At 36.3% G+C, this 27,336-nt stretch overlaps 1 protein-coding gene across 1 annotated transcript in view; it reads left to right on the plus strand.

Moving 5' to 3' along the window:
* LOC139737745 (uncharacterized) overlaps positions 1-24,314 on the plus strand; it is a 48,289-nt gene extending 23,975 nt beyond the window's left edge. Inside the window, exon 7 of the mRNA XM_071648421.1 lies at positions 23,740-24,314. Coding sequence (XP_071504522.1) covers positions 23,740-24,314 — 575 coding nt within the window. The remainder of the gene's footprint in view (positions 1-23,739) is intronic.
* The last annotated feature ends 3,022 nt before the right edge of the window (positions 24,315-27,336 follow it).

The raw sequence follows: 27,336 nt of genomic DNA on the forward strand, positions 1-27,336 counted from the left end.
CCATACCCCCTTTCAACTTGGGTACTCGCTGCATCTAACCTGACTGATGTTGCTATTGTCTATTATTACATTTTGTGTAGATTTGCATTCATTCTCTTGAATAAACACAGGCTCAATTAAACGTCCAGCCAAAGTAGGCGAATAGATGGCATTCTGCGATGGTTCATTTGGTAAAGATCATCTGCAAGACGAGAAAGGTTTATACACACTAAGTATAACTTTGATAATTGTAATGTATACAATCGTGTTGCCTCGCTCGAAAGGTAGTATGTTATTTTCAGTCTTACTCCTCATGCATGCCCAAACAAAGCAAATTTGGGGATGATGATGTTCAATTCCAAACCGCCATTTAAGGATACTCTCCTTTAAAACTCTCTTTGCAAATATACATCTGATATACATCGCTGTATCTATATCTCTCTTTTTTACATTGTGCTTGATATTCCTTCCCAGTTTATGGAAGAAAAGATGATTTAGGTATTTCCCCTTTATGTGAGGTCTTTAGCCTTAATGAATCCCAGAGGATGCGGACTAAAAAGCGATACTTGCAATTACTGTTATGATACGTACGTGTCTCTATCTACTTGAAATGATGCGAACAACCTATAATATATAAACACCACCATCCCCTACCCACCCCAAGCAACCACCCGCAAAGTAGATGGTCGAACTGAAGTAATATTATCCGCTAATCTATTATAACCTGTGTAGACGATTTTAAGACAGTAACTAGAGCAAGTATATCTATGTGTTGCTGTATACTCTTGTCATAACGACTCTCGGGTAAATACGTATACAAAAAAATAATAATAACAGATACACACACTCAAATTATCTGTAATGCATACAAATCCATAAGTTCATAATATGCAGTGCCGTATATGTTCATAATGCGTATGTATATTTTTGGCTTCTTTGTAAACTCAAACAAAACATTATGAACATTCATTCAAATTAATGAATTCTAGCTTCGGTTTGTTGTTGTTGTTGTTGCTGCTGCTGCTGCTGCTGCTGTAGTTGTTATTTTGGTTTGTTTTCTTGTTTGGTTGCTTTTTTGGGGGGTTCCATCAGTTGAATTACGTACATTTTAAACCTATTCATTGAGAGCTCCGGCTTTATGAGAGAGCTCTGCACTCACATAATATGGGCCACTCAACGCGGCTAAACACTCAACACAGGGGGGTAACATTAATAGCCATGACTCACAATGCACAAAGAGCAAATAGCATCAGTAACAGTGATATGTATGAAATTACACTTTATGTTTGTTATGCTCACTTTGTCATAGTAAAGTGTCATAATAATTATACGGTATTATGTGACCGTGCACCACAAAGCCAACAATAAGTCGTATTACGTGAGGGCTCAAAACAGGTGAAATGGTTTAACTTAGTCAATCTTTATTTTTGCCCCTAAAAGAGCATTTTTCCCTTACATTTTGTATAAGTTTGGCATGACAAATCGAAGAGGAAATTGTGTTTTTCCAGATTTTCTAGAACGCCTTTGTTTTTGTAGAATATTGTCATTAGGTATGTCTTAAGAGATCCCTTTTCACTTCTCAAAAACTCTCTACACAATCTCCACTAGCAACTCTAATAACTTTTGAAGGCATGGCCCTCCTGTTTGACAGTTGGTATCAGTCATGATTATAATAATTATGTTTGTGATAATAGAGTGTACACAATTTCAGTTTAATATTACTATCCTTTCGTTGTGATCTCTATAATCTATTATGGAGTTTCACATCATGTGTGTGTGTGTGTGTGTGTGTGTGTGTGTGCGTTTGTTTCTGTCTTTTTAGACCACAGGTTGGTGAGATTACGCACTTTACTAAACCCTAAACTTCGAGGGCTCTTTTCTCATCAACAAACACTTATCCAGCATTGTCCAGAGTGTGTGCATTCTTTTCATTATTCAGAGGGGTTAGGGAAGTCCATTTGTATTTAGTTATACATCATTTAGAAACATAGAATATTCAACCGTTAGAATCTATCCTTAACTAAAATTGTAGGCCAACGCCTGGCAACTTTTTGGTTGTTTGTGATGCAAAGTCGCTATGGTACAGTGTACCTATGACTTGTTTGGACGGCTGGAAAGTCTATAATATTATGTACTCTTTATCTAAGCTTGTCATTCTTTGGATTTATGGAAACAAGAATCATAGCGCACGTAATGAGCTCATGGTCATTTTGCAGAAGTGCTTTAAAATGTCTAACAGTTGACGTTATTGAAGCCTTGCCGGGAGCTTACGTATAAGGAATCCGCGTCTATACGACCACAAGTTCACCACCTATATACGCACGTCAGCGATGCAGATATGGAGGGAAAAAGGGAATAACATAACCGGAAAAGAGACTACAGTACATAAAAGATCACGTGATTCTGGTCTCCACTCCTCTTAAATTAAGTGTGGATTAATCCAGAGTAATTGTAGGATATCAGGAATCGCTCGACTTGTCTTGTACCGTACAGAACGTACTCCTACTAAATGACCTTCTCCCGAAATTCCCCTAACTCCACTATTTATAGACTGATGACGTCACAATTGCCGTTCATGATGGATGGCTGTGATCCTCAATCTGAGAGGCTGAAAGTAATTATTGCCAATTCTTATGTGCCGTGGCTGGGTAGGCATTTCCGTTTCTTTTGACCGTTCACCCTTCCCTCCTAAGTTACGTCTTAAATGGATTAGAATGCAATAGACCTCCGGGATTTATTTAAAGAGCCTTGTACTTCCCAATATAGGGTCAAATGCCCACTATAAAAAGTCGGCAGGTTTTTGCTAAGTACAGTATATACACCCTTCAGATAAAGATATTGGGTTTTTGTTTTTGTTTTTTGCCTCTTAAGACAAGGATTCTATGTTCAGTTGTACCTCATCGTTGCTAACGAGCAGGACTTTCCAATGTCATTACAATAATTATCCACTTTTCAGGAGAAATTTCTTTTTTTTTTTCAAGAAAACGAAACTAGTTACTTTGGAAGTACGACGAAGAAATTTTTAGAATATTTTAGTGAAAAGAGAAACAAAGAAACTGCCCTTGACAGGCTCTTAGTCATGTATTTATGTAAATGTAACAGTGTACACTGAGAGGGACATTACATAATGGGAGGCATTCTGATTCCGGCCTCCAAAATTTCTATCCAGATATACATTAGTGTGACAAGAAAGCGTGAAATACGACAAGCACAGCAGTGAAAATTTGAGTAATCAAAGTTATGAAATTTCAAAGATTCGCACATATCAAACAGCTGATATGAATATTTAAATGAGTTACCTGATGATGGAATCACCTGACAAGCCTTTCTTGGTCTTGTCAAAAAAAAAATTGTCAGAAGTTCCATTTTTCTGCTATGAAAGTGTAAAATACAATGCATTTCTTGGTTCTATAACTAAAAAATAATGATCAAATATATCAGGATTTCATTTTACTTAATTTCCGACAAAATAATACAATACAATAGTCATTATGACTTTTGCATGTTACACAAATAATAGAGTACAATGTGTCTTTGAATATTGAAACGAAATGAATGCAGATCATTTTTTTTTATGCCTCCGCCAACGAAGTGGCCGGAGGCATTATGTTTTCGGGTCGTCCGTCCGTCCGTCCGTCCGTCCGTCCGTCCGTCCGTCCGTCCGTCCGTCCGTCCGTCCGTCCGTACGTACGTCCGTCCCGCTTTGTTTTTGTCGATATCTCAAGAACCGTGTGGTGGCTTTACATCAAACTTGGTATGAGGGTATATCCTGGGGGGATAATACTTTGTTTGGATTTTAGGGTCACGGGGTCAAAGGTCAAAGGTCACAGGTTATTTTTTGAAAAAAGGTTGAAAATTCATGTTTTTTCTCCATATCTCGCAAATGGTTCAAGGTATCTTTATTGAACTTAGTATACATGCTTGTTCCAATGGGCAGTGAATATCTAGGGAAGTTGGGGGTCATGGTTCAAAGGTCGAGGGGTCAAAGGTCCAGGTCAACTCCCCAAAATGTCACTACTTTCCTTATATTTATGCAATGCCTGAAGTTTTTTTTTTTTACTTGATGTATGCATGTATTACCGGATATATATTCTGTGGGAAGTTTCTTGCCAAAAGGTCAAAGGTCAAGTGAAAGTGTTGAATTTTAATTTTTCCTCCATATCTCAAAAGTGTCTCAAGGTATCATCATGAAACTTACATATTTATGCATGTTCAACCTAACAGAGATTCTCTTTGGAACTGTGAGGTCAAAGGTCAAAGGCCAGGTTTAGATAATACTATTTTCCCATTTGATACTGCAATTATACTTTTTCTCAATACCTTGAAAATTACTCAATGCATAAAATTATAAAAGGGTCAAAAGTCAAGTAAAAATCATCAGTTCCCCAAATACATTGTACCTGCACTCTGACATTTTAATCATTCATCCAATTGAACCTAGTTCTAGGAAAGTGAACATTCAGCACATTTGTGGCAAACCTGTTATCTTAATATTTTGTCAATTGTGTGAAATTGTAATCACACATTGTCAAGACATTGTACTATAGACCTATTAGGAGAACCATGCATTATGGCGGAGGCATATCAGTAGCCGTAGCGATATATCTAGTTTAACAATAGAACAAAACATAAATGAAAGAAAGATATTATTCAGAGGGGTGAAGGTTCAGGTATGAGTTTCTTCAGTTTGTCTAACGCTACAAATCAAATTTGTTAAGATCGCAACTGCTGATCTGTAAATCTATGTCGGAAAAATAGGAACCAGTGGCACAGGTTGTGAGAGGATGCCATCATTAATTCACTGTATTTGCATATTCAAATCGACTGTTCAAGAAATGCTGCGTGAAAATTAACGCTCAGAAAAGTTTACTCTTTCTTTTCAGACGGACGTTCACCTGGTCCGGATTTCTTCTTTAAAGGGATCGTATAGTTTTGGTTGAGACCTAATTTCAGGTTTCTAACGTTTTTTGGTGAGATAATGAGAAACCTCTTATGAAATATGAAAGAACATGTAATTCTATGAGGAATGCAACGTTTATTTGATGAAAATTGGTTTTGAAATGGCTGAGATATCCAAAAAAGAGCGATTCTAATAAAGTGTGGGACCCACACTTTATTACGATCGTTTTGCTTTACTTTGTTTTTGGATGTTTCAGTCATTCCGAACCCGATTTTTATCAAATATACTTTGAATTCCTCTTTAAATGGTATGCTCTGTACTATATCATAAGTGTTTTCTTGGTATCTCGCAAAAAGTTAAAAGCCCAATTCTCATCTCCACCAATACTGTACCATCCTTTTAAACCCTCCTGTAAGGTGTACACGCAGGTCACAACAACCCCAACACCCCCAAACACACACACACACACACACACACACACACACACACACACACACACACACACATACACACACACACACACACACACACACACATACACACACACACACACACACACACACACACATACACACACGATTAGGCTAAGAGAGACAGAAAACAGAGAAACATAATCCTTATACTGTCTTATTCATCATACTATGCCGAACCATATCATTACAAAAGAAATAATACGAAGGCTACTCTCCTTTCCAAGCAGATTACGTAACAATGGCCGCTGCCCTTTGTCCGTTCTGGTCAAGTTTCTGAGTATGTCCTCGATTTTACTCATGAAGGCAAAAAAAAAAATCTACGTGAGCAGCAACAAGAACAGAAACAAAATGATAGAAAACGCAAACGGTAACGGCAATAGAACTGTTCTCCTGTAGTAGCGTTCGATTTTCACTTTCTTTTTATTTTTCGCACTGATTGCTCACAGAAATATGGATTTCGCAGTGTCGTCACAGTGTGTTAAAAGAGGAGCAAATCGATTAGGTGGTTGCATTTCTTTTTGTTTTTGAAAATGTATTTCAGTGGAGCGAGTGGAGTGAGCAACGAATACATCTCGACGGCTCTACGCGAAAGGAGGTGAAAATGGGGGAGGAGAAGAAAAATGAAGACGGAAATGGCGACAAAGTGTGGCGTAACAAGCAAAACGGAAGGAAGTGCGAGTTTTTGCGAGTGTAGAGCGCGCCCAGCGGGACTGAGAGCGTAATGGCTGGGTAAACACCGCGCTAGGCGACTGCTAATGTGTTCCCGAACGCTCCGCGGCTTTGTGATTCCTCAACCCTGTTGCTAAGCAGGGTTTTTCTATACCATCGTTTGGTGTTGTTGTTTCATATATGTCGTCAACCAGTAGTCCAAAGCCTTTCTCTCCCCCCTCCCCCGCCCCCTTTCTCTCTCTTTCTCCTTTTACCATCTGTTCACTTTAACAAATCACCCGGATACATCTCCTTAAGCTAATGAACCCGAATCAATCTCATTGGGTTCGCAAATTTGACGGTCGCAGAACTTTTGCTCTGGCTACATAAAGCCGTAGAAATTTCTTGTTGGAGACACCGAAATCTCGGGTGTCTAGAATACTTACAGAATTCTTGTTTTTGCAGTCCACATTTCATTATAATTTGCTATGTATATTGTTGGTGGGAGGATTACATGTATGCCTACTTCATGAGTGATTATGCAAGGTTGTGATTAGATCGAAAGTCTGATCGGTTTGCAGAGATTTAAAAAAAAGATGTGAAAAGGAAACCAAGGTTGGCTATTGGTGACGCAATCGAACAATTTTTTGATGACGGTGTTGTCTCTTTGTTTGACTACTTGAATATTTCATGAACCATTCTGCTTCCTTCAAAGACAGAATTGTTGTTGTTTTGGGGGTTCGTCTGTTTGTTTGTCTGTTTATTCTGCTTGTTGGGCTACCAGTCTATCACTGGAAGTTCCCTCTCCCTCACCCCCCCCCCTACCCACATGAGAGAACAAAAAAAAAAACACACACACACACTCACAAACAAACAAACAAACAAACAACGCGAATGATGACGATTCCCCATGGTTCGGTCCATGCAGGTGACTAAAAATTGGTCAGTAAAAGGTATCAACCATACATACCATACCACTGACGAGGGAAAGGATTAGATCACAAATATCGCCTACCAATAGATCAATATATGGTTCGATGCGTGCTCATCTCATTTTGCATCCAAAGTGACGGAATGCATTGATTTATTCATAAATTATGTCAACGTGAACGTTGTAGTACATGTGTCTGATGTTGTTGCATTTTCAATATTGTTTACTATATTAATTTGTATGGATTTGTGTATATCTTACCACTTATGACCCATGCCACAAGCATGTTCAACGCTTTGGTATCATTTAAATTGGAGTTAAGAAAATAGAAAGCTGTAGAATTCCCCTCCCCCTTTTTTTTTTGAGGACAGAGTGCTTTTCCAATAATTTGAATTGTTTTTGTCGATGTGTTGTTGGTGAGTACAAACAAGTTTGAAAAAGGAGATATAGAGAAAAACACAAATTACATCTATGAAGTAAGTGACGAAATTCGCTATATTCCTATGTTTGCCTGACTTCATCGACGCTTGCAAAACACTCCAAAATCACTTACCCACTCGTAAGACTACTGTTCTTCTCGTGGGCCCTGAATTCGTGAATTTTCGATGGATTTTAGTAATATATTCATTAGAGGAACGCTCTCAAGATGGCGGCATAGGATGGAAGGAAGGGAATAATCAGAAAAGAAAAACTAGGATGCGATGCCTACTGAAACAGCATCGTTTGTCTGAACTTAGGAGAGCCGTAATAGGGTTACAGCTTCAAGGTAGCATAGACATGACCTCTTTTATTTTGTTTACTTTCACAGCTACCATAATTTCCCTAAGAACTGACTTGAAGGTGTTATTTTCTACAGTTGACATTGATTGTTTTTGTCATATAGCACTCTTTAACAAACATAATAATTGCACTAGGATGGTAAGTGAAAGAGGGAAATCACCTAGGCCCTCGACAGAAGAGATAAAGTAATACACTGTATGTCAAAGAGGACAAAGTGTGGGAAAAGCCCAACTTTCAGAAGTATCCACCATGAACTAATTGAGGAAAGAGTGCCTGTTGAATCCATTGAAGCTTGCAAAGGGTTAATTTAAGGTGGTAATTTCCAACTGAGTATAGAATTGGAGACGATTACACATGTGATTGATTTATCTAATTGGAACTGTTATTACGTCAGTGCAATTATCGCTTTCAAGATAGTTTGCCGTGACGTCTGTAATAACGTCACCATTTCGTGTTATTGTGTTTGTTTTCTTTTACTTAGCAATCCGCCCCCCCCCCCAAGAAGAATGAAAATAGAAGTGTTTTTTTTTTTAATATTTTTCTTACCACATTGAGGTATGTTTCTCTCCCAAAGTCATATCGGTTGTCCATCATTAGTAGCTGCTTGACAGGTGTTTGAATGGACACGCTTACCCCTCCCCCACCCCATCATCATCCCCACCCCCAGATCTCTCAACCCCCCCCCCCCCCCTTGTCTCGCCCTGGAAAGAGCCTCAAAGGTTAAAAAAGAAAAAAAGACTCTTAAACACAGGGACAAAAAGGGTTGTTTGCCTGCCCATGAAATGAAAGTATGTAGACCTGAGCAGCGGTGTGGAGAGTTAAATATCTCCTCCTCATCGAGCGTTCGAGATGGAAACCGGGTCACATGCGGTCAAATATCGTTGTCTTAATCGCCCTCGTTTACTCGAAAAGTCGGTAATTGATCAGGGGAATGCCATCGAATCCCAGCCACTGCCGTGTCCACAATGGTGTCCACAACCCGCCGCGCGTGGCAGTGGGCGAGTTTGGTCCCTCCTAAAAGATAAAACGTTATTACCTCAGGTCATAATGCAATCGGTCGCCACTTCTTACGGAGATACCGAAAGAGATACCGTTTCTTTTCAACTGGGGCAAGTCTGAAGACATTTTAAGATTAGTCTTATTCAATTCTTGGGAGGTATTTGGAATGCCTATTAACAGCTGACTACTGAACTATCCTCATCTCGTCGACTCGGGCGACGACGGTCTATTTCGGTAACGAGGCATGGCGTGGCATAGGTGGGAATATCAAGGAGAAAGTTCCAGTGTAAAAAAGAATCCCCATTTACGAAATTGGGCGTTGAGAGGTTATAATGTGTGCGTGTATATATATATATATATATATATATATATATATATGCATATATATGTATATATATGTGTGTGTGTGCGGGTGTGCGTATGTAAAGATATATAGATATATTTATATCAATATATGTATATGGGTGAAAACGTTGAACGATGTACAATTGGCCATTTTCGAGCTTTCCGATATTCAAACCGTTGTAAAATTGTCACCTGGGGGTGTTTTTCATAGTTTTAGGTATCATTTGGTAGGGGAGGATTGTACCTTTCAGAAAATATATACTTTGTAGGGTTCTTCCTGCATTTTCTTCAAAAAAAAAAATGCCTTGAAGCTGAAAAAAATTGACAAAAATGCATATTTTGCGAAAAAATCCCAGAATCACACGTCTTAATTTTTGTTCTAATGCAATTCTACAGCTTTGTTTTTCCTTGTGAGTAAGCCCACACACTTCAACTATTTAATCAAGTACTTCTGCCATGAACGTGTGTATTATTTATCTTATCAGGAAATGTTGAATTCACTTATGTCTGAAAAAGAACGTCTCTGAATGAATTATCTTTTCCTTGACGCAAAAAATTCAGGATGACTATGGAGGGCCATATTTATTTAGCGTCTTATCCATACTACCATTCCATCAAAATTTGTGAGTGAGCGGTGTGAAATAATCGTGTGGTGGCTCATTAAAGAAAATTATACTGAATAACCATCAGTTGTTTAATGGTGTCATTAATGAAAGTGGATTATGCTTGAGATAAAAAGTGGTTATCAGTATGTCAGTGTGAGCCAGGCGACTATGATGATTGGCAACTTTAGTAGCATACTGTCCACGAAAGTGAGTTCTGGTTGAAAAGTCGAATTGGCGAATGTCTCTGATCAAAACGAATGTCCCTGATTGAAAGTCTCTGAAGGGATATTCCCTCATCTGACACTTTCGCACTGCATGATACTTTATTTGCGTTCTTATTTTACGCACTGACGAGCCATCCTGGAATCGAGTCAGCACAGTTCAACGACAGATATGCCCACAAATCTTGAAAATGTGAGTAATAACAAAAACTTTCCTGGTGTTTGTGCCGATTTATTAGAATTATTATTCCGTAGATTTGCCAATCAGTGTCACTTGTGAAATTATGTATTTTAATCTTTGGATTAGAGGTAAATTAAAAAAAAGGATAGACAGTAAATATGTAAGAATCTGCACGAAGATCAAAGACCGCACGTCTCTGAGCAAAATGAAAAAACGTATCTGAAAATTACTGTTAGAATAAAGACATCCACTATACAAATTATGAGAACATGAAAGTAAATTTATGTCTGGATGGGCTCAGTTAGTATAATAGGAACAAGTAGAACCAAGTTAACACGGGCGTGTTATAATATTAAGAAAAATGAAGCTTCCTGAAAGATGTTGAAAATATGTAAAAGAGTTTCAAATTAAAGATTTTCTGTTGATTGAGCAGGTGTAAACACATTGCCAGGACAGAAACTATGTTTTATGACTAGTAATAGGTCAATAGTCTATGATTATTATGTAGTAGTCACTTTAGTTTACGTATTTTTTTGTGAGAGAGGCAGAAATGTAAGAAAAACAGGTTTAGGTCAGAGACGTTCTCTGAACAAATAGGATCTGCTCTCAAACCAATATCAATGACCCATCATGGCCAATTGGTGCCTATGTTTGTAGCACATGGGTTCCTCAATCCAAATATAATGCCAATATCTTGTAAAAATCGAACCCATTAAGTACTGATAAGCAAAGATGTTTACGTCAGAGACGTTACACTGAACGTTTTACATATTTTCAACTACTACAATAAGCAGTAGATCTATTATTCCACGGTATATGGCCCTCGTATACATACATTGTTCTAGGTAATTTACGCAATCTAAAAACAATGTTGATTTCATAATTTTGATCAGAGACGTTCATTTGTGCGCACATTGTTCTTCAAGTGCATGATAAATTTATTTTAATATCATCTTTTTTTCTTACAGCAAGATGGGAAGACCGGATGGATTTTAAATGCTCCGAATATGAGAATTTCGTCCTGCTCAGAATCTTTAGGCTCAGTCATGTTCATGGAGCCTACAAGTTCCAGACAACGGCCGTGGTACTGGCAAGACCGGACGGACATCTTGGAGGTGCCATCTGTTTACAAAATAATGACTATCCCAACCCCTGTTTCAGGTAGCAAGCAACGCAGTCGGTACCATGCACTGATTGAGGACATGGAATACCAAGTGGAGGGGAAATACAATTCAATGTTATAATGCGGACTCTGTTTTTAATGCACATCACTACGTTTGCTTTTGAGCCTGTAAAATCTGAGGCTTACACGCTAAGAAATAAATGTCCAAATATGCACCTAATTTGTAACAATAGCGGCACACCTGCGGTGCATACTTGCACCCTTAATTAACTGCCTTTTTGAAGTTTTGCTAATTTCTGCAAACAAGTTCTCGTACAGTTGATAAGAATATGCAAATGAGTGAGCTAACCATATCATAACCTCACAATTTTCCATTGATCGTGTACAAAATATAACTAAAATTCAATTTTTCTGTTTTTGAAATCTGAAACATGATGCTATTCCTGGTTGATTACCTTTAGAATAGTGATCAGTTAGATATACCCGGATTTAAGCCTCGGGCATAATTATGTTTGAATGAAAAACTGAAAATTTCAAAATGTTTATGTGCAAACATTATGGCAAGTTGTGAGGGAATGACAAGCTCAATTTGCCATTTGCATATTCATAATGACCGTTCAAAAACTGTTTCCTGAAAAATTGGCGAAACTTCCAAAGATTTTATTCTTTCTTATCAGCGGCTAGCTCATATTTGGGCTGAATTTCCCCTGTAATGACTCTTTTTCTCTTAAAAGTAAGGTGAGATATTCTAGTGGTACAGTGTATTATTTTTGAGGTTTGTAAGCCAAATACATGAGAAAAGGAAAAGTACCAACATCTGTGATGAAACAAGAAATTGTCTATTAAGAATGTCCCTTTACTTAGTTTCCTCTACAACACTACTTATGTATCGCCTTCGGGTAGAGAGAAGGATTGATAATCCCCTACCGATGTGAACGGTAAAATGTGATATTGTAATGTTATCATTGTCAACCTCTTCAAAAGAGGTTTTCAGTTCGTTTTTGGTCAAACGTTTGCTGTACCACACCGTTGATATTCCTTTGAGTTTGGCGTTTACAATTTATATCTGCCATAGTATATAAAAAGCACAGCGGAATTTGATGCTTCTAGGATGAGTATAGGTTAATTACAGCTTTCTGAGACGACATCATAACAGTGGCCCAGGTACGGTCCCTAATAAAAATCCGAACTGGCCTGACATACACATACAATCATATTTGAGGTATAGTGGTCAAATTAAAATAGTATTAGTAAATTCGTGTTTACCTTTGTTATAGATTTGGACTACATTTTGAAAGAAAACATATACAATATTGACAGCATGTGGGCACACCTTCGTATACACCGGAAGGTGAAATACAAAGTAGTGGTCATCATAAACAAAAACAATTCTCGACATAATATGCCTAGGTAAATGATTTCTCCATGAATGTGGAATGTTGAGTTACGAACGTCTTTTAAAATAGGGATTTTGGTGTTTATTTCTAGTGATAACTTACAGCCGAAAAGTCCGTGATGGAAAAGCAAATGTCTCTGATATAAACAAATAATTTAGGTAAGGTAGTCAGAATTGCAAGTATTTCATGTAATTTTTATTTGTCTGTCATTCAAAAGTGTTGTAAGATATGAATAATACAACAAGGACAGGTCTGTTGTTGATTTTTGGTGTAGAAATCGAAATTCCTCTTACAATTTTGAGGTTTGTAGTTGCAATCGGTTAATATGAAAAATAATTCAAGTTGAAATTACCATTCTGAATTGTTCACAAAGGATAAACATGTGTTTAATAAAAGAATAATGTTGTTTGTTCACAAACCTCGTAATTATGGATCAATAGTCCAGGCTAGGCTCCATAGAAAGTGCACCTAACCTTGTTTTTTGATATATACAATGTTTTTTGATGGTTTCTTGTCAATTCGAGGGTGCTGATTCCAAATCCGAATGATGCCACTCGCGTAACCTTAAGCATTTTCGGCAAAATGCAAAAATCCAAAATGGCCGCCAGATATGCTAATTTGGCCATGATAATCCGAGTTATGTCAATTTTATGAACAATTATTCCATCAAAGTTTTTTTAATTTTTGTTCCTTGAGTAATTTTACTTGCACTTGCAAGAAATTTTTCATTTGAAGAGGTACATTTAGTATATTAACCTTATTTTCAATCCAAAATGGCCGCCACTCCTATACTCATGTACTATATGAATGGCAAAAAATATGCATAGAAATAGAAGACGAATTTTCAGTCAAATACCTACGCTTTTATCAAATTTTGCATGTGCCATGCAAATCTGATGAGTGCCACTAGCAAAACAAGCCAACAAACAAGTAGACAAACAGAAAATGTATTGTTTTTAGGTTTATTATATTCTTCTTAATACAAAACTTCAAAATGGAAGCCACTCATATACCCCAGCACAATATGAGCGGCAAAGTGTACATGGAAAAAACAACAAATTTCCTTTTTTTTCTGTCACCCAGGTACACTGTTTATCAATTTGTGTGCTGATTATGAATGAGAGGATTGTTACTAACAAAAGCTGTTTTTTTTTCTTGATGCGAATATCCAGATTTGCTACCTCAATCTGAATTTCTCCCAAGAAATCTGGAAAAACCCACCAAAGCTTGAATTGACGCCAACATCAAGATCGTTTATCAGGAATTATTAGACATGAACAATTTGATACTTACTTGCCTTGAGTGTTCAATATCATATTATTCACGATGATTTACTGAATTAAAAAGCTGAATCCTAGATGATGACACAATGAGATTTCCAATTACCTGTCCTGTTCTACATTATCTAAAAGCGATATTATACAAACTTTTCAGTCCCCTCACCCGAGAAAGAACATGAAGAAGGGGAAAGTGGAAAAAAGGACCACCTCACTTCCTGTTGTCAAATATCTAAAATGAAAACAATGCCCAAAAGTTTTTCATGTTAACCCAGATGAACTATATATGGTAGATGAATTCTACTACCATTTTATTTTTCTGAGTGAATGTGTTTGCGTATGATGTCAAGAGAGACTCTGAGATCTGTACAGTGCTGCCTCATTCTGAAAGCAGTGTTATAACAACTTCACACTGCTTGTCTTTAATCTTCAGCACTCAGAGACTCCAACTCTCCAGCTTTCGACGGGAGATGTCCCGCCCCCGTTTTGCAAAATCTTCCGTTCTCCCTCTTGAGATTTAATTTCTCCTGCCCTGGCTCTGTGTCTCCCACTTGAAATGATTTCTTACTTTGTGTGTTCGTATATGTTGAAAAATAAGCCTTAGATAGCACAAGAGAACATTAAGAACCCTATCAGAGATTTCAGAGCTCAAGCGGGCCCTGGACCCCGCGGCCGCAGGGAACTTCGCGCTCGTGATATGCGCTTCGCGCACATCAAGTTGGAGTCTCCCATTTGCTAGGGGTTTCAGGCGGGAGAATCTCCAGATCAGAAGGTACTTGGGGTTGGAGTCTCTGAGCACTTGCAGATTCAGGATTGCTCTAACCTAGGTAACCAGACCAGCAGTGTTAGGACTCTGAATGATGGCCTCCTTAATGGTGGCTGTAAACAAACTCCACTAGAGCTCTTTTTACCATAGACATGGTGACATAACATTCCCTTCACGTAGGAAGTTTCCAGATGATCTTGCCTTTGCGTCTCATAGAAAGTCCTTGGATGGCATGAGCCTAGTACTGACCCATCTCAAGACAATAGAGGAGTTCTTCACGTTCTGGAAACTTTGGCCCAACCTTTATAAGATTATCATCCGACTCATGCCTTCCATCTTAGTAACCACCTTGCCAATGCTATGTTCAAGGTAGCCCTCTGTGGCAAGCCTTCCAAGCATAGGCTAAGGAAGTCTACCCTCCTTCACTGGAACTCGATCACTCTCCCTCACGCTGGAAGGAAAGGATGGCAAGTGTCACCAGTGCTGTCAACGCATACCCTGACCTTCCAAACGCGATAGAATGGGGGCATTTCATGAAGCGTTTTGTCTGACAATTTTGTCTGACAAATTTGCTCTCAGCTAATCAGATGCAAGGATTTTTGTAGCTTATAACAGTTAGTCAAAGAGAAAAGATCTGACAAAACGCTTCATGAAATGCCCCCTTGAACAATCTGCCATCAATGCGTCTGAAATCCCTCAAGCCTATAGATTTCCCTCCCGTAACTTGAAAGCTTTGATCCCAAAACCGGTTGGTGAAGATGCTGGTCTGATGTCATCTCTTACACCATCTAAGTTACCTACAACACTGTCTCTGGCCTTGCAACAAAGCCATAGTGCTTCAACTGGTGGTGATCAAGCAAGTCTTCATGTCTTCATTCTGTTTCTATGGCAAATAATCGCCCTCTGACCCCTGAGGAAGTGCTGAACATCACCAGATGTGGTTGCATTTAAAAGAAATGCAGGACTAATATGCATCTTTAGCCTGAGAATTCTGCAAAGTTGGGGCTGATGTCACCTGCTGCCAAACATCCAATTAAAGGATTCTTTAAAGACAATTAAAATGACAGTTTTAGTTTTAAGACAAGACTGAATGAGATCATGATGTCAAAGTGTATATTATCAGGGAGGTGACACCTCCCTGATATTATGAACACCTGGGAACTGTGAGAGAACTGAAAGAGGTATCTCACATTGCTCCTTGGTTGATGTTTAATGAATACGGTATTGTGTTTAGACAGTTTCGTTTATGCCTTTACCAGTTTTTGTCGTTGTTTTAATTCAAGAAGAAAATCAAGTTTGCTCTATAATATCAAGGCGGTACTTCTAAATTATATCATATCAAAGTGATGGAGGTTATGATCCATTTCAAACTCGTCGCCCCCCCCCCCCCCCCCCAACTCCTTGCTGGAAAAAAAAAATCTACAATGTAAAGGGTTTTTAGTTGTGTCATTAATGTCCGGTATGTTTTTGTCTGCAACTATGTATCTCTGCACTTCCTGTATAGGATTTTTCTGTACTTTGTTATAATGGTTTTAGGGGAATGTATAAAGATTGACTTTCTAGCTTCCCCTCCATTTTCAACATTATTTGATAAATACCATGCATCTAGGCTTCTTTATATATTGTGTTGGTATTACATTTTTATATTCAACCTGCATGTAGAATATGATCGTATATTGATTTCTTGCGAGACGTTTGGTGAACTTATAATTATTCGCTGTTGAGACAAAATGAAATAGACAAGAAATTGTGTTAAACATAGTAAGGTTTATGAATATTAAATGCTTAAATATACATGTAGGCCCTCTATATTGTAAGTGACACCCAACATATTTGTATTACATATGCAACACTTTATGACAGCGTAGGTACGGGACTGGAAATACAGTAAATTTGTTCTATATTCCATGCATTATGTTTTGCCATTCATATAGTACATAAGCATAGGAATGGCGGCCATTTTGAATAAAAAATGAGCTTTAAATACTAAATTGGCCTATATGAAATGAAAATTCTCTTGCAAATGCAGATGGAGTAACTCTAGGAACAGAAATGTACAAAGTTTGGTGGAATAATTTGTCATATAATGCACATTATTATGTTTATCACGGCCGAATTAGTATATCTGGCGGCCATTTTGGATTTTTGCATTTTGCCGAAAATGCTCAAGGTTACACGAGTGGCATCAATCGGATTTGGAATCAGCACCCTCGAATTGACAAGAAACCATCAAAAAACATTGTATATATCACAAGACAAGGTTGGGTGCCTTCTAGCCTGGACTATCAAAGGACATCGTTTTTATTGTCTATGTCTGAGGAACGTCTATGAGTGAAACCTGAACGTCTCTGATCAAAACATGGCTTACTTTCAGCATCTGTAAATGGCTTTTACGGTGATTTGACCAAACGAAATGCACTAAATTCATTATTAGTATCTACTGAACATTAACATTTAAACAAATGAGACCCTTGCTATATGTTTTGTTCAAATGAGATGAAAGTGAAGATAAGAATATAAAAATCTCTGCTTAAATGACAAAAACTCCACTTTTACTTTAACTTCCGTGTGTATTAGCTTTTGTAAACTTCACAGGAGGTAAACAATATTTTAGAAACAAATTAACATAGTCTTCAAAAGCATGAACCAGATAAAAATATATTCATTTGAATGTTTTTCTACCCTTCATTTGAATTTTCACTAAAACAATGTTTATTTTAGTCAGAGACGTTCGCCAATATGTCACAGTTCTATCTAACCTTGAATAAAAACAACACCCTTGGAGATATCCCAGTATAATTGGGTTTGCAAGAAAGCTGATATCAATGACATTTGACTGAGATATATTTATATCAGTGAGTCACGTTTTTAAATTTTGACCCCTGATTTGCCCAATTGTACATCGTTCAACGTTTTCACCCATATATATACATATATATATATATGTGACAGTGCACCTCAAAACAAACAAAAAGTCGCCAGACATGAATTTTTAGTTAAGACCATATTCTGAAAGAGCAGACTTTAAGCTTTAAAATGATGTATAACTCAAAGCAAATGGACTCTCCTAACCTATCTAAATATTGGAAAGAAAGCACAACCTCAGAAAAAGTGTGAACTGAGAAAAGAGGCTCTGAAGTACAGTGTCTATTCAAGCGCTTAATCTTTACCAAACCGTGCTGGCTGTGCGATGAATGGGACAAAAAACAGGAAGTAAACCACTGGAGTAACAACAGTGAAGGGATTATCAGATAAAACTGAAATTAAGCATGTCTCATTAACACATTCTTTCCATAATTAATGCCAACTTTCAAAGCAGTAGCACTATCCTTGCAAAAGTTATTAGAGTTGAAAGTGAAGAGTGTGGACAAGGTTTTTCAGAAATGAAAAAGGGATTCTGAAGACATACCTAATCACACTATTCTATCAAAAATGTTCGAGATAAACTGCTAAAAAACACACTTTCCTGCCCGTTGTATGATACCAAATTTTAGCATAATGTAAAAGAAGACCTGCTCTTTTAGAAAATATGAAAAAGTCAAGTTCGGCTAGGTTGACCCATTTCACTTGTTTTCAGTCCTCACGCAAAATCAGTGTGTGCGACTTTATGTTCGTTTTGAGGTGCACGGTCACATATATATATATATATATATATATATATATATATATATTTATTTATATATATATATATATATATATATATATATATATATATATATATATATAAAGAGTTGGTTTGCAAAAACCGATAAGTCCATATTTGCCAAATGGAGATATTTGCGATTAAAAGTCAAGAAAAGTAAAAAGAATAATATTGGTTGTTTTGAACATAACTTCAAAAATATACCTTTATATGTAGTGACCAATATATCATTTGAAAGGTATTATTTTGTACTTTATGACAGAGACCACACTTCAAAATCTTCAAAAGAGGACTTTTCGGTTTTTGCGAACAAACTCTTCATATATGTATATATATATATATATATATATATATATATATATATATATATATATGTATATATATATATATATATAGAGAGAGAGAGAGAGAGAGAGAGAGATGATTATAATTATATAAGACTTTGAATTCAAAGTCAACCATGGTCAACGAGTTACCTCCATCATGAAACATATTCAAAAGTTAAACATTTATGAATGCCGTTATGGCTTCGAACGTCACATAGCGGCTTTTATGCATGGTTTCGCGTGTAAGAAACATGCGAAATTTGGTAATACGATAAATATGTTCAATGGAATTAATTTACATATTTATTTTCCTTCCTCGATTCATGAATATTGTCATCTGTATACTGATATTTTATGCAATATTTCTGAAAAGAATCTTGATTTATGTATGAAATCATGTCATCAGAAAAAGGAAACAAACAAACAAGTTTATAAATAGAAGATCTGCATCAGTCATTTTGTGTGTGTGTGTGTGTGTGTGTGTGTGTTTATTATTTTTTCCTCTTTTTTGTGGGCGTTAGCCATCGTTTACCATTGGGAGCAGTGATTTTTTTTATGTTCGAGTTATTACATTTGCATGTGTGTAGGTCAGTGGCGTCACTAAACATCCTACCATAATTATAAACAGTTCGCAATAAAGCCTAAAATATAAGGAGATATTACTATTTTTCTCACAAACCATAAGTGAAGATGGTTTATTATAGAGACAATTATATTTATATGACTATTGTTTATATTTTGTAATATCCAACAATACTTTAATAATTAGCATTTATTACACTGATAAACATTTTTACAATGATTGTTTCTATCCCTATACAACTTACATTCTATAACTATTCTGAAGCCCTAAAGCTGGGTTTTGCTCCACCTGCAAGTGGTAAATATTGCCTTTAACAGGCAGGTTAGATATGGAATTGTCATTTTCTGAAGATATTACAAATAGTTCAGACGCAAGCGCTGAAATGAACCAGATTTTGCAGACATATTAAGGATTTTTTTTTTCTTTTTATCGCAAAAACTTCAATTAACAAGACAGTGCATCTAGAGGAAGGTAGGATCAGAATCTAATTATTTGTTGGATCAATAAACAATGGTAAGAAAAGCGTATGACTCTCTCCCAGAAGCTTACGAATAAAGAAAAAATAAAAAATCCAGGTTAACAACAAGGGGTAAAATAAGCAGTTGTCATTTGCGAGTACCTGAGGATTTGTTGCAGACACGAAAGAAAGATATCACTTAAGTTCGTAAAGATAAACGAATGGCATGCTCGGATGATCCACTTATTACTTCCCTCCCGTCATCAATGCAGCGAGTTTACTGTAAGCAGTGGGGAAACCTTGACAGTCTTTAAAATACGTTGATCGCGATATGCTCCAGGGCAGCGTCTGATCAGGCGGTAATTTCCCAGTTGGGCTGCCATGGAATTGTGGATATCGAGCACCGGCGTACTTCACCAATACTTGAATTTCACGTGTACACGAACGTATAAAGTGAGGCCAACGACTTTTCCATGCAGAACCTCGGAGCGCATCAGTCGGCTTTCGCTCGGGCAGATAGCACGTGGGAAGGTCGGTCACGAGGAGTGAGCGTACTGCATTCCCCCCGTGGCTTTCTCAGCCTAGGTTCATCCCCTTAGTCATGCCTCAGCTTTCGGTCAAACTGGAGGATACGCAGTGCTTTTCTTCTTCTTCGTTTTCTTTTTACTAACTCATCATAAACCACTGAAATTCCCAATGCTTGGGAATTGTGTTTGGGTATTGATTTTGTAATTACTAGCGGCAGGAATGTACACTAGTAGTTCCAACAAATCAGTATTCATGACTATGCGAACTATACAATTATCAAAATCAAACCTGTATACATAGCAATCACTATGACTTTTAGGGAGGAAAATTAGAACATACCTATAGCGGCCAGTGGTGGGCACCGTTTCACTGTCTACGGTAGTCATAGAATATAACTGAATGACAAACAACATTAATCTTGAAAACACACACACACACACACACACACACACACACACATACACACAGTCAATAGACTAGACGAATGTGAGGAAAGTTTATCCCAATACGTTAAAATGGGAAAATTTAATAGTTTGATATTAGGGAATTGAACTTATACCTGCAAGGGCAGCGAATGCAGCCGGTTAATGCATGTTTTTGCAATTATTACAAATATGTTCGGTTTATACACTGCATATAGGACCCTGCATCACAAAACCTACAAAAAGTCGCCAGACATGGATCTTTAGTTTAGAGCAGATTCTAAAAGAGAAAACTTTAAGATTTGAAATGATGTGTAAGTCAATTCAAATGAACTCTCCTAACCTATAATAATATTGGAAAGAAAGCACACAGTCTGGAAAGTGTGAACTGAGAAAAGGGGCTCTGAAGTATAGGGTCTATTCAAACGCTTAATCTTTACCCAGCCGTGCTAGCTGCGCGATGAATTGGACAAAAAGCAAGATGTTAACCACTGGAGCACCAACAATGAAGAGATTATCAGATTAAGCTTAAATTAGGCATACTTTTTAACACATTCTGTAGATTAATACTAACTTCCAAAGCAGTAGCATCATTCTTTGTAAGGTTATTAGAGTTGAAAGTGAGGAGTATGGGCAGGGTTTTTAAGAAATGAAAAGAGGACTCTATGATAAACACCTAATCACACTATTCTACCAAAAAGTTTTCGGGAATAATGTTAAAGACCCAATTTTCTATTCATTTTATGATCCCAAAGTTAAGTATATTGCAGAAGAAGACTTGCTCTTTCAGAAATTAATATACTCAAGACTGGCTGGGTTGACCCATTTCACCTATGTTTTAGTCCTAACACAAAATCAGTGCTTGCGACTTTTTGTTGGTTTTGTGATGCACGGCCACATATGATTTCTCTGTTTATATGATGAAAATGAAAAATAAATTTGACCAACTTATGTATTTCTTATGTTTTAATCAATCACACACATACAATACTGCCGAGATTCCTAAGAATTGAATGGAAGAAGAGACTTCTCAAAATAAAAAAGTTAAACAAGATGAAAGCAATATTGCATCCCTCTCCATTATTTAAATTTTTAGTTTTCAATTCTATTTTCGTATTTCTCGATGGAAATGCATAAAATATAACAAAATGTAATAATACAGAATGTCCAGCTTGGATATATACAAAAGAAAATAAGAATACAAACATGGTACATAGCGGTAGATGTGTCATTTTTAATCAAAGTAAAGAATGCATGGAGAAATACGATGGAACCTATTAAAAAGCAAGGATTGTTGAGTGTTAAAGGTCCCAACAAAAGCTAAGTGTGGAGAACAGGATGAGGAGCACCGGTACAGCTAAAGACCAAACTAAAGGATAAACAAAATAGAACGACTATTGATACACGGGGTACAAAAGATTCTTCTCACATAAATTTATATGTATGATAAAATGAGAACAAGTAACCACATATTGCACACAAGCAGTTGTTCTAATAGCAATTTTGACATGGGAGTGATAGTGTGAATGCGACATAATTATAACGATTACAAAGATGATTATATGAAGTACACGTACATCAGTGGTTTTGCCAAACTTATACCTCTAACACAATGATAATATAACAAAAAAGTGATATATGGTATCATATATAACAATGAGCATGTGCTGTGAACAAAAAAAAAATGTTGATAAAACGAATAATCAGAATTAAAAACAACAACAAAAACTAAGAAGTTAAAAGAAAAGGGCTGGATTTTGGCAATGTTGCACGCACTTGTTTGCTGGAGATCAGAACTTGGCACTCTTAAAAACCAAATTGAACTCTTTTTGAATGACTTTATCATTCCCTGGACTCCACTTATGCTAACTTAGAATTAGAGGGTATTGTTCCGCAAAGTAGCATGAATATGTCGCAAATTTGAAAGATACGATGTCACGAATTTGAATGAAATTTGTCTGAAATTGGTCTAGAAATATACTTTCATAAGTCAATAGTTAAACATGTTTTCTAGGTTAATGCTATTTATTGAAAATAAGAAAAGATAAAACAATTTTGTTGTCCCGTGCAATTCTTTATTTCTCAGTGTTTAAGATAATGCCTAATGAAGTTTCCAATAATTTTAGTTTAATATGCAGATAATGTTTGTGTCGCGCGTTTAAACATCGATGTTTTTCATGCACTCATTGTCGCATTATCAGTACCAAAACAGGATGGTTACAATTTACATCCGAGAACATGATGTAATTGCAGCTGTTGTTTTTTCTTCACTTTATTGACAAATCCCCTTCACAAAAATTTTAAGATCTGCAAAATATACCAACAGAATAAGTGGTAAAATAGGATGCCAAAAGTCCACCCAATGACATATTCAGCGTTAGAAATATTTAAATCATGCCTGTTTTTGTGACCCTGCATCACAAAACCGACAAAAAGTCGCCAGATATGGATTTTTAGTAGAGAGCAGATTCTGAAAGGGCGGACTCTAAGCTTTAAAATGATGTATAACTCCATTCATATGGACTCTCCGAACCTACATAAATATTGAAAAGAAAGCACACACTCTGGAAATTGTGAACTGAGAAAAGAGGCTTTGAAGTACATGGTCTGTTCAAGCGCTTGATCTTTACCAAACCGCGCAAGCTGTGTAATGAATTGGACAAAAAAATAGGATGTTAACCACTGGAACAACAACAATGAAGGGATTATCATGCTTCATTTACACATGCATTCTGTCCATGATTAATGCCAACTTTCAAAGTGGTAGCGTTATCCTTGCAACAGTTATTAGAGTGTGCAAAGGATTTTCCGGAAATTGAAAGGGGCATCTAAGACATACCTGATCTCACTACTCTACAAGCAAAAAAAAAGTTGTAGAAAAACTGCTAAAAATATACTTTCCCATTCATTTTATGATCCCAAACTTAGTAATAATGTAGAAGAAGAACAGTTCTTCCAGAAAACATAAAAACTCAAGATTGACTTGGTTGATCTGTTTCACCTTTTTTGAGACCTCACGTAAAAATGATGGGTGCGATATTTTGTTCGTTGTGGTTCACGGTCACATTTATAAGTGAACTGTGAATGCAGCCCCCATGTATTTTTTTTTCTGAATGATTTTAATGATATATATCATCTGTATCTATTAAAGTCAGATTATCCAGTCATTGTGTCTCGAAGCGTCTTAATCAAGAGGAAGCGGATCGACACCCTCGAGAAACAGCAGGCGGAGATGAAAACGACAATCGACGAGCTGAGGAAGGAGACAGATGACCTTCGAGCCCGGACCGTCATCTGCGAAGCCGCCGTCAACAAGAGTGAGCGTTTCCTGAGGAGAAACAACGTGAGAATCGTCGGGATTCCCGAAGCTCCACCAGGAGACGAGCGAGAGGACTGCATCCAGGCTTCGGAAAAGATCCTTCGCGACAAATTCAACATCACAGCCAAAGTGGAACGCGCTCATCGTGACGGTCTTAAATCGAAGGACCGTCCACGTCACATCCTAGTGAAGCTGTTGTCCTACCGGGACAAAGTGGATGTGATGCGCAGCTGCAGAAATGTGTTGAACAACGAAAACTACTTCATCATCGATGATCTAACAGCAGTCGATCTCGCGGAAAAAAAGAGGTGGTCAAAGCAGGTCCAACAGCTCTACAGTTCGGGAACAAAACTCCGCTTCTACGCCGGGAAGTGGCGCCAGCTCGGTGGCGCCCCGTATGTATTTGAGTAAACGTTCTGTATTTTTTTCTGATTGATATCCGATAAATGTACTGAATATATTATTATTTGAAATTGATATTGATGCAAAGTTTGTATAAATTATTATGATACTGGATATTTGATATTACTTTAAATATTCTACTTATTGTGTTTATATTGCCCCGCTCTGATTATATTAATGTTTGACACATTATCCCACCTTTAAGAATAACATATAATTATTTTTATATTTTTGATTTTTCCCTTTTTATGGATTGACATTCTTTCTTTTTTCCTCTTACGGTATGAATATACTAAATTTATATTTATTTGAATTGATCTAGGTAAAGGGTTGTATTGAAATCTGAAATTTGGTGTTTTGATAAGTATAGATTATTTTCTTTTTTTCTTTTTTTCTGTTTTTGTTTCAAGCATAATGAATACTGCAGTCTCCCCCGATAGTTGAGAACGTTCCAATTCGATCATGATCGTTCGCTCATTGTTTATGATGTTGAGTGTAGCTTTTTTTCTCTCAACCTAATTTGATACATCATAATGATGTATCTCCGAATGATTTTTTCTAAGGTATTACATTGAATGATTGAGTGTTTTGTATTGTTTAGTTTTGGATAGGTTAAACAAATCTGATTGTAATCGTCCCCCATAAGTAAATCAGGTATTTGAATAATGTATCCTAATGGTAAGAATCGATAGGCACTGTTACACTTCGAATTAAAATCGATCAAGGAATATTATGTCGCAACTATGCTGTGAGATCGGAATATCTTTTCCGTTTTTGTTTTTTCTTACGGTCGAAGTTTGATTTTGTTCTTTTCTTGTCTTTTTGCAAAATGTTATTTCCTTTATATCTTATCTTATGGCCCAATTTACTCATCAATTTAAAGAGTTGCTCAGTAACCACGCTCTGATATATAAACGACCATGCTCGATATCTTTATTAATACCTTGACTTGCAATCGATTGTGGATTTTTTGTTTTTTAATCGTATGGCTCGATGTATTAATCAAGTTAAGGGTTACTCAGTAACCACGTTCTGATTTGCAACCGATCATGATTTAATGTTATTATCGAAACCTTAACGTGTCATTGATTGTAAAATATCTAGCTAATGTTTCTTTTTTTTAATGAGACGTGAATACCGTTATTTTGTTGTAAATTTTTTTTTCTTTTATTGTCTAGATATTGAAATTGGTTTATTAAAGTATAGAATAGTGTTATATTTTTTTAATTTTTTTGTATGAATTAACCGATTTATTAAGTCTGTACTGTTATTGAGATTTGTTTTATTTTTTTGTGTTTTTTTAAATATAGTTGTAATGTTAATAGATTGGAAATATGCAGTAACCCTGACATTACACATAAATCCTGTGTTTATTTTAATTTTTCTGTTTGTAATAGATTAGGACATTTTCATAATATGCCTCTTAGGCAATAAAAGATTAGGATATAGTTATGATTGATTTAGTAAGAAACATTATTATTATTATTTTTTCTTTTTTTAATATCCTTTTTTCTCTGTCCCATAATAATTTTGATTTTATGAGATTTAATTACAAACTTTTTTTTCAACATTTTTCTTCTTTTCGTTGCTTCCAGGAAAGATCTGTTATTAATAATTGTACGTAATAATGGTACATTAATTTTTTTTTTTTGTGTGTGTGTGTGTGATAGTTATTGATAGGTAATGAAAGTACCAATGAAATTAGTGAACGGTACAAATTCTAAGATTGTAGTTTGAACATAAGGTTATTTTACTCCTGTGCTCCTTTGGAGAGACCGATGTGACTCCTTAAATTGATAGATGTGTAAGTCCCCTTATGACGTTGATGTGTATGAGTACATTGTATGTGTGTGCGTCTGTATATGAACGTGTGTGTGTGTGTTTGAGTGTATGTTTGTGTATGTGTTTGTATGCATGTGTTTGTATGTACCATGTGTGTGTATGTATGTACACTCTTTCTTTTCATTCCCTCTTCTTTCAACAGGTCAGTAGATTTCTCATTACAGGACGTGCGGTGGTTTTGTTACGACCGTCAGGGTCTTCCAGCATTGAATCGATTTAATGGCTGATTCGATATTTGATTTTGACTTCAGTCGTTTGAATGAACAGGATTTTCATGATTTATTTGTATTTGATTCAAATAATCAGAATGCTACTGCTTCACTGTCATTTGACAACCTAATATCCAAAGATATTAATTTTCATACAAATGATATTTTTAATGATAAATTTCAAGATATTTCTTCGCCATATGTCACTGTTAATCAATTAAAGTCCAAAGATGTTAGCGAAAAGTTCTCCCTGATGCATATGAATATAAGAAGTTTAAATAAAAACTTTGAAAATTTGCGTATTTTTTTAGATAATTTTACAGACTCATTTTTTTCTGTAATTGGGCTTACAGAAACATGGCTCACTGATAATACTGCCTCTTTATTTAATCTCCCAGGATATCATTTGATAAATAACGACAGATATAATAGAAGTGGTGGGGGTGTTGCCTTCTATGTTAAATCCAATTATGATTTTTTCATTCGAAAAGATATCTGTCGAATGGAAAGTTTTGTTGAATCCTTATTTATAGAAATCAAAGTGCCTAATCGGAAAGATATTTTATTAGGCGTAATATACAGGCCCCCTGATGCTAATATAAAATTATTTTTTGATTATTTTAATGAATTATTACAAGAATATTCAGTTTTGAATAAGGAATGTTATTTAATGGGTGACTTTAATATTGATTTAAGTAAATGTAATGATTCTTATTATCCCGAGGAATTTCTCAATATTATGCTCTCTGCATATTTCTCACCCTTGATTTCAAAACCAACCCGTGTAACAGAACAATCTGCCACTTTAATAGATAATATTTTTTGTAATGTAAACCCTTTTCCTGATTCTGCTATTATACTTACGGATATATCTGATCATTATGCTATTTATATGTGTTCATCTTTACAGTTAAAGACGAAAATACCTCAGAATTATGAAAGAAGGCGTAAGTTTACACCTCAGAATATAGCCCAGTTTC

This window comes from Diadema antillarum, unplaced genomic scaffold (assembly GCF_040938485.1).
Source record: "Diadema antillarum isolate AM-2024a unplaced genomic scaffold, OU_Dant_1.0 seq00000702_RagTag, whole genome shotgun sequence".
NCBI classification, from domain to species: Eukaryota; Metazoa; Echinodermata; class Echinoidea; order Diadematoida; family Diadematidae; genus Diadema; species Diadema antillarum.